This window comes from Athene cunicularia, assembly GCF_003259725.1.
Source record: "Athene cunicularia isolate RWA chromosome 6 unlocalized genomic scaffold, athCun1 chr6_part1, whole genome shotgun sequence".
Classification (NCBI taxonomy): Eukaryota; Metazoa; Chordata; class Aves; order Strigiformes; family Strigidae; genus Athene; species Athene cunicularia.
The window spans coordinates 15,599,175-15,608,534 of record NW_020799105.1 but is presented as its reverse complement, the minus strand read 5'-3'; the positions used below and the strand labels follow the sequence as shown (position 1 = coordinate 15,608,534).

The window sequence follows — 9,360 nt, the reverse complement described above, 5'->3', positions numbered from 1 at the left end:
TATCTATAGAGACAGGCGTGAGTAATAACAATCGATAATAATCACAGGGCGAACCACTGAGATGTGTTCACTGCAACTTCAGCATCAGATGGCAGCAATCACTTGCAATCTGTACAGCAGGAGCTACCTGGTAAGAATCACTACTTCTAGAAATTATATTTAAAAGCAAACATTTCGGCCTCCTGCTTCCTTCTTACCCCCAATCTATATTTTTTTAATTTTGATTTTTAATAGATCCCCTAGGAAGCTAGGCCTGTTGTTGCTGGGACGACTGCCCACCAATGTATATGCTTCATAATTCTCTTTATTAAAATCTTTCTTTTTAAGAAACACAAATTGAAACACTTTGCAATCAGTTACACAGATCAGTTAATATTGGTGACAGTTCCTACATAATTAAACAAGTACTAACAAATTCCAACTGTTTACAAGCCAAAACTTAAATTAACAAGATTATATAAGCTCAATAAATAGTACATCTGGTCCAGTTCAAGTATAATTCAACAAATCACAGCCTTAATCCTTAGAGAATAGAAAAACCCTGAATATAACCAGCCTAACACTAATTTAGTGTTAAAGCCAATATTAAACTTTATCTAATCTTATGGGGCAAATGTTTAATTCTTTTATTTTTTACTTCAGAGAAAGTAAATCGCAGATTGACATTAAAGACTATTTGAGATCAATACAGATTTCACAAAGATGAAAAACATAGTCCCTATTAAAAAAGTGCAATCTTTGGTTGAGATGTGTTGAAACCGTTTGTATATATTAAGGAAGCTCCTTTTTAAATATCAATATTTGTTTGGCTAGACCTGAGCCTGCTTTGTGCTATATATATATATATATATATATTAACAAACAGCGTGGATTATAGTGATGATGAATTATGCCAACTAAAAAAAGTCAAGATTTTAAATATAATAAACCAAAAGAAACAATGCATTTTTACACAAGCTGAGAAAGGTAAGCAGTTGCCTACAGTGGCCTTCTTCCTCAGCCGAATAGGTAGTAGAGAGAAGTTGAGGAGTTGAGTGCCTGTCAGCATTGCATGATGGCCTGTTGGAGAGGGAAGGAGATTATCTCTGAGTTCTCAAAGTGCATCAGGCTGAAAACTGATCATAGGGATCATTAGGAGCTAGTTGAGACTTGGGATTGTTTTTAACTGCTTTTAAAGCAGTTTTAGGGGGAGTTTTAGGGAAAGAAAGGACCTTCTCAGAAGGAGAATTGCCTGTCTGGCCATACCCATTATTTTGCAGATCACTGTTGTGTGAGGACAGAGCCCAAAAGCACAGGGTGTCCAAACCACCTCTATAAATTTCTGGGTCTCATCACATCTGCAGGGCTGGGCACTGCATCTGCATCACTCACCTGAGTCATCTACCTACACTACACAGGGCAGAGCCATCTGGAGCCTCCTCCTTCCTCAGGGGCAAGCAGGGGCTCGTACCTATGACCCAGACAAAGTATCTGGAGCCAGGACAGTTCCTGGTAAGCCTTGGTCAAGACTCCAGTTTTTGGGGCCCTGGATGGAGACCAAAACTTAAGCAATTGGAGACTGAAGTATACCAAGGCCCACTCTCTCAAGAAGGGATTTTGTGTGCTAATGCAACCGGCCAGGAGATAAAAGGAGGTTAAATATGAAAGCTGTGAATAATGGCAGTGAACGTGGTTCAGAACCAGAGGAGGGGGAAAGTAGTTTGAATCATCTCCCGTAAATCCAAAAATAAGCCCCTGGGTAAACGCTCATTTTAATTATTCTTCTGCTGCCAGTCAAAATCTTATGGTTACCTACTGCTTTCCTTGCCTGCCTGTATCCACCTGTTGTCTGTTTTCAGAAAGTCTGATTTAAAGCTCTCTGGCCTGGGAAAGCCTTTGTTGTGGATTTGTGCCGTGCCTGTAATAAAGGCAGTGGACCTGTAGCTTCTACTGCAATACAAATAAAGAATAATAACAGTGATACTTTTCTCATTTGAGGTTACCTGGGGATAAAGTTGCTGGAGGCATGTGACTTTGATATAAAGTCAGCTATGTCTCACATCCAATTAAGCTTAACCACATGGTCTAACAAGCTCCCATTAGGCTGGTGAGAGCCCCAGTTTGATAGCAGGGTTAGCTTCAAAGATTTGATGCTTGCATTTATAGTGATTTCCTTCCCTTGTGCTCAGATTGTGCTGAAGGGCATGAAGGGAACTTCATATTCAGATGATACATGACCAGCTTGAGAGCTGTGCTTTAGAAGACAATTGCACAATCTTTACTGCTATTTTCGTAATCTTACAGCTTGCAATTCAAGCTCTTGCCCTAACAGCCCTGTGTTCAAATTTCACTGCAATGTGAAAAACAAACAGTCAAAGAAAAACCCAACCCTTGAAGGAAAAATACCTGGTTTGCAATATTTTTTTTTTTTCTATAGGGAAAACCAAAAAAACCCCTGTTTTAAATGACAGATGGACTAAGTCTTAACATATTTCAAGTCCGGACAAAGGAGGATTTAGGCTGTAACGTTTTTCATTTCCCCTTGTCTTTTGGATAGGCCACATCTGAATCTGGGATGCAAAGAATCCCTCAACTTGTGAGAAGCAGGAATGCCAAATATGAAATCTGAACCCACCTCTGGTAAAAACGAGTGGAAAGCGCAGGCCATGAAATGGAACAGGGCTTCAGGCAACAACACCAGGCACCTCTGAAACACACTGCCTGGCGACAGAGTACTTCAGAGAATGAGCATGGCTGCTGGCACAAGACATAATGGAACGAATACGTTGGTGGAAGCAGTTTTGGCAATTTAGCCACTTTGCAATATTTTGCGAAGTCCATGTCATTCTTAGGGATGGCTAGAACCTGCCGGGAAACTATTTCCTCTGCACAACATCTAAACAGGACATCCAGCACCAGCAATTTTTACAGAACATACTGTGATGAATATTAGTCAGGCAAAGAATGAAAATACGTCTGCAAACCGCCATCTGTCTAGATTGCGTGGGGCATTTTATAAAAGCATAACTCCAGGATCAATTTTGGCAACGGTCTGCATACGTATTCACTTTCTACACAAAGCCCTATTGAAATGAACTAGAAACTTGTACAGTGCATTTCAAAGGGACTCTGCAAAATACTAAGCAATAACTGTGCAGAAACAATAGCTCATAATAATGCCAGAGCTGCTGGTGCATCCTGTGTTCTCAGTGCAGCACTCTGTGAGCCATCAGTAGTTGTATTTGCCTTAAAAAATTCAGGGAAGTTAAATACAAAAACAATATTAAAAGTCTGGCATCTTTCCATGAAAACCAGGAAAATTCAACATTGCCAAGCTGAGGAAAAGCAAGCTTTAAAAAAAAGAAAAAGACCCCACAAACGAGGGGCTTGAATAAGATGTCTAAAAGAGACATGGTCCGAACATGTGGCACTTTAAAAAACCTCTCGTGAGAGTTTCAAGTCTGTAAGACTCAAAGTTGGCACCCTTTAGAATTATCAAAAAGAAGAGTTTCAAACACAACGGTACCTGGAGAACATCCTGATCACACCATGGAAAATGCTGAAAACCAGAGCAGGTTAGCTGTCAGCACGTGCATACGAACTGCTCTTGCTGTGCTGGGTTCAGGCTTTAAGGTCCCTGGGGCAGACTGTGGCTCCCTCTGCATTTGTACAACACAGTCAGTGTACAGTCAGTGCTTAACAACACAAACATTTTATCATTTCACCAAGCTCTACAACACATGGAGGTGGATGCTGATGGGGCTTATATTATGCCATCTAGTGACTAGTTTTAGCGCAATGGCTTTAGATGCCCTATACAAATCCTACTTCTCACTGGGGCAATGAGTGAAATGGCTGAAGATATTTTAAGCAGCATTAAAGCCTATTTATAGTCACATCTCCTTTCCTTCCAGTGTCCACTGGAGGATGCTGAGTGCTTCTAAATACTCCGCCTGACCTGATGTGTCATATCAGAATTAAAACTTTAAGAATCCCTGAGAATTCTGATTTAATCTAGGAAACCACTCCCAGCATGCAGAGTGTGAGAAAGAATTGCTCCACTTCTTACAGATATGCCAGCATTGCTTCACCGTGGGAAACAGTTTCAGGCATTTTGGTTTTTAATGGCACTCTGGGTATAGATGCATGGAACATGCTCTTTTATTTCCCCTCCTCTGTACAGTGCAAATTGACAGTTATATCATAGAAATAAAAAAAAGTAAAGTATCAGCAGTCACTCATTATTGCTCTTCCAGTTCATCCGCATCATAGTTTTTTCTTTGCAAAGTGAGGAACAATGCCAGTGTCATCCTGAGACAGATGGCTGCCTTCTTCCTTCATTTTCAGGCTCTCTTCTGCAAGCTGGGATAGATACTTCTGCAATCATATCAAAAACAAAACATCGTTACCAAACCCGAAAATATTCAACATGGGATGCTTTATGTCCATTCACAGCTCTCACACTCTCCCAGCATCTCAAAAGGGAAGAAAGCACATAGAAGCCCCATTTTGGTGACAATTCAAGCCAGGAAATAGAGCCGTGTCAGGCCACATGGAGAAAACATGGAGAACCTGAATACATGGAGAGCCTCAGAAGTTCAGTGATTTACTCTGTGCCACAAGGGAACTGGTGACAGAACCAGGACTCCCCATCCATCTGTGCAACTAGACCTCACCTTTTCTCCTTGGAAACTCTCTACTCGCATATGCTATAGGGCTCCAACGTAACTCCACTGAGTCAACTGAACTATGCTAGTATAAGGCTGGTGTGTCAGAAAACAGATGTGGTTTCTGAGTCACAATTTAAAGCATAGATATCACATTTTCAGCATGTCCAGTTCAGAGGTAAACCTTTTGCAGAAAAACATTTGTTTTAAGGGAATAATCAAATTCAGTAATAATTAACACAGTTTAGCAATCTGGCTAGAGTATTTACATTAATTATGTTTCTCTAAGATAAAGCCTTTCAGTGCTTTAAGTACTCAGAGTGATCTGAAAACAGACATGGCCAGTGAGACCTTCAGCCTTTTGGCAGTGCTTTTAGTTGGTAGAGCTGCAAACAAAATGGGCGATGAACTGGTGTGGGTCTGAAAATGGTGCTCAACAGACCTAGAAATGGATGGAAAGAAGCTTCTTCAGCAGCTAGTATGGAGACATATAGGAAATTCCCACATAATAATTACAGAATCATAGAATATCAGGTTGGAAGGGACCTCAAGGATCATCTGGCCCAACCTTTCTGGCAAAAGTACTGTCTAGACAAGATGGCCCAGCACCGTGTCCAGCTGAATCTTAAAAGTGTCCAACGTTGGGGAATCTCCCTGGGGAGATTATTCCAGTGGCTGATTGTTCTCATTGTGAAAAATTTTCCTCTTGTGTCCAATCAGAATCTCCCCAGGAGTAACTTGTACCCATTACCCCTCATCTTTTCCATGTGACTCCTTGTAAAAAGGGAGTCTCCATCCTCTTTGGAGCCACCCTTTAAATAGTGGAATATAGCGATAAGGCCTCCCCTAAGCCTTCTCAAGGCTGAAAAAAACCAATTCTCTCAGCCTTTCCTCATGGCAGGCTCCCAGTTCTCTGACCATCTTCGTGGCCCTCCTCTGCACCCTCTCCAAACTGCCCACATCTTTTTTGTGTAGTGGGGACCAGAACTGAACACAGTATTCCAGGTGTGGCCTGACAAGTGCTGAGTGGGATAACAACTCCTTTATCTCTGCTGGTGATGCCCTTGTTGATGCAACCCAGCATCCCGTTGGCTTTCTTTGCCGCTGCAGCACACTGGTCACTCACGCTGAGCTTCTTGTCCACCAGGACCCCCAGGTCCCTCTACACAGAGCTGCTCCCCAGCCGGGTAGATCCCAGCCTGTGCTGCACTCCTGGATTGTGTTTTCTCAGGGGCAAAACCCTACACTTGTCCTTCATAAGGTTCTTGTTAGCCCACTCTTCCAGCCTATCCAGGTCTTCCTGCAGGGTGGCTCTCCCTTCTGAAATGTCCACTTCACCACTCAGTTTGGTATCATCTGCAAACGTCATCAGGGTACACTTGATCCCCTCACCCAGATCACTTATGAAGACATTAAACAGCGTTGGGCCCAGTACCAATCCCTGGGGGACCCCACTTGTGACAGGTTGTCAGTCTGAAGAAGAGCTATTTACCACCACCCTCTGGGTGTGGCCTCTCAGCCAGCTCCCCACCCACCACACAGACCACTCGTCTAGACACTAACATATCAGTTTCTCTAGGAGGAGGCTGTGGGGAACTGTACTGAAAGCCTTGGAGAAATCCAGGTAGACAATGTCCACCGCTCACCCCACAACAACTGAGCAGGTTACTTTGTTGTAGAAGGTGGTTGGTTTGTCAAGCATGGTTTGCCCTTGGTGAATCCATGCTGGCTTCTCCCAGTCATGTGCCTCATTTGATTTGGGATAGCCCCCAGTAGGATTCATTCTATAACTTTTCCATGGATTGAAGTTAGACTGATGGGTCTATAATTTCCTGGATCCTCCTTTAAGCCCTTCTTGTAGATGAGGGTGACATTAGCCTTCTTCCAGTCTTCTGGGATGTCCCCCAATCTCCACCATTTCTCAAAGATTACAAAGTGCCCTCACAACAATGTCAGCCAGATCTCTTAACACTCTTGGGTATATAACGTCAGTGCCCATCAATTTGTAGGGGTCAAAGCTCCCTTGTAATAATGTAGTAATGTAATACTGTAGAGATGTTCTTATTAATGACTTATACATACACCACATGCAGAACAGTTGACCTACACATTATTAGAATCATAAACCTCTCTTTTCCAGCTGATTATTCATTCTGATTTGTTTTGAAAAGACCATCTCACATCACTGCAAAATTTTATCTAGTTGCAGGATTCTCCCAGTTTACTCTTTGGCTTCTATGGAGAAGAGTTGAAATGAGAAACGGATGTAAAAAAACTAAGGACTGTCTTAGGACTGCCAGGTTGTCTCACATCAGTACAAGTTTTGGATGTAAGAGGTGCATCTCAAAGGGACTCAGATGTGGTAATGAATCAGCATACCTGTGACAAAATGACCACTGCACCCTTGTTACTCTGAATATAGAGATTTGGCTCTGGAAATTACACAACTCTCAGTCTTGATCCCTGGGTACAAAATTCCATGTGGCAGAAAGCCAGAGTAAATGTTACAGTAGTATACAGAGATATAGGGTCCATAAAGGCTGGGAGAAGTGATCCGTACACCATGAACTGTAATAAATCACTAATGCTTGTCATCGGATCAGATAAACCATGCATATTTGTTTTTTAATGACTACCCACCAAAATAAGGCTGACGTTTATCCACCACCTTTAGCTGACATTGTCAGCTATCATGAGTACCACAAATACCAGTTTTGAAGTTCACAGACCAGACATTCAGATTAATTTATAGCAAAATGACAGTCAAGGAAAAATATTTCTTCATTTAAATACAAGTTTTGATGAAAACTGTATAAAGCCAGTGGAAAACAGGATACAATGCCGCACGAATTGCCAAGGTAGCTTACACCAGATGAATCTGACAGCTTTTTGTGGTAGTGGTGGGAGGGATGGCCAAATGATAGATTTTTTTTGACATGGAAAATGCAGTGGATCTGTAAATATAAATACCACCTGGGAAAATAATTTATTAAGCTGAAGAGAATGGAAAATTACAAAAAGTCTTCCAGATTGACAAAGAGACAGTTGGATTTTTTTCAGTGATCGTTTTTCTTCAAGGGGCACCATGCACAGATGAAGTTGACTATTTTACTTCAAGACAAAATTTTTATCATCTAAGCAAGGCTTTTGGAAGAAAACTTGTAAACAAACTTTAGTTTTGCATTCAAATCCGAACACTGGACATACACTTTGGATGTGGCTCCAAGGAGTTCACATGAAAGACAAGTAGCAAATCAACTATAAAAGACTCATAGTCATGAGACCATTTGGGACAATGTCACTGTCATTAGCAATGGTATTTGTCTTGCAGGCAAGACAACAGAAAGACAGTCTGCAGCAGCAGCAGTCCCATAGCTTCACATACAGAAAAAGTTAAGAGTTTATAGTTCTTATGTTGGTGGATACACTCATTAAATTGCATCATCATAGAAGACTGACATTTTTTGCAGAGTGTGTAAATAAGCACTCTTGCAACTAAAAGGGTTCTAGTAATACAGAACAATTATTTAAAATCTGCTGAGTTTCCACTTGAGTGGGCAAAAGTTGGATGAGACATTTACTTCCTCTGTTTAGTAAGATAAGAGGTACAGCTCACCAGAACAGTCTGTTTTCATTACCATATTTGACAGCTTTAATTTTAACAGCTTTTGTGGTCTTTGTTCTTTTATCTCAAGTCAGTGTTAGATATCTACCACAGTGCTCATGGGAAATGTCTTAACGGGGAGAAAAAGAGGGCTTTTTTTCACAATGACAGTTTTAGTTGTATCTTTTTTTCTATGACTTTAACAAAATAGCTTAGGAAATGAAAAAAAAAAAATCTCTCTTCTCCTCATGGGACCAGCTGCCAAGAGCAGGGGCTGGAGTTGCAATCTTTGCATTAGCAATGAGTTTCTTTGGGACAGACTCACATGGGATACACAGTCTGCACTGAGTGGTGCCACCTCTGGTGAATCCCTCTGGATTATTTTGTATGAAGCAAAAAAAAGGCATGCAAACTGGGCACCTGTTTTTCAAGCTTACACTTGGAGGATCCATTATTAGCAAGAATCACAGCTCTGCAGGCACAATCTTTGAAAGCTAGAGATCTTTGTATGATTACAGCTACCTAGCTTCAGGAAAATCAAGAATAAAATTCTCCCAGAGAAATTATGACTCTGAGTGTCACTAGAAAAAACCAACACATACAAGCCAGGTAGGGGAAGATAGCTGTCACCTGAAGAGAAGCAGAGCTCCAGCACTTACTATGGGTAGAGCAAAGCAACAGAAAAAGGAGGAGCAGCTTTGCTTTGCTCTTTCAGGACTTTTGCCAAGAGTGTGTGAATGCCAACAAAAGTGTCTTCTGCAGAGTGTACACACCCTGCACACTGGCAGGGACACAAGGAGGTGAGAGGCAAGGCTACCTCCTCTGAGGAGTCCTCAACACAGTGCAGTTAATGCTCATCCTGTCGTGGCTGATATTATCAACCGTGCATCTGAGAAGTGATAAAGGCAGGGTCTTTTGATTGAGCTGCGAGCACCCATGGTTCCTGTGTGCTGTTACCAAGTGCGGGTATGGTTATGGTATATTCTTATAGAAACCATACAAGTAATAACATGTTTCTTCATGACCTTATAGAAATTGTTCAGCGGTGTTCTGCGTGGCTGAACCGCTGTGCCATTCTGTGGCACAGGGAGGTGATTTCAGCAGGTCACA

The 9,360-nt window shown here is 41.7% G+C and overlaps 1 protein-coding gene across 1 annotated transcript in view; it reads right to left on the bottom strand.

Moving 5' to 3' along the window:
• Window positions 1-295: 295 nt before the first annotated feature.
• The window catches only part of RBM20 (RNA binding motif protein 20), a 29,841-nt gene continuing 20,776 nt past the window's right edge, over window positions 296-9,360 (bottom strand). Inside the window, exon 13 of the mRNA XM_026851519.1 lies at window positions 296-4,356. Coding sequence (XP_026707320.1) covers window positions 4,246-4,356 — 111 coding nt within the window. The 3' untranslated portion in view covers window positions 296-4,245. The remainder of the gene's footprint in view (window positions 4,357-9,360) is intronic.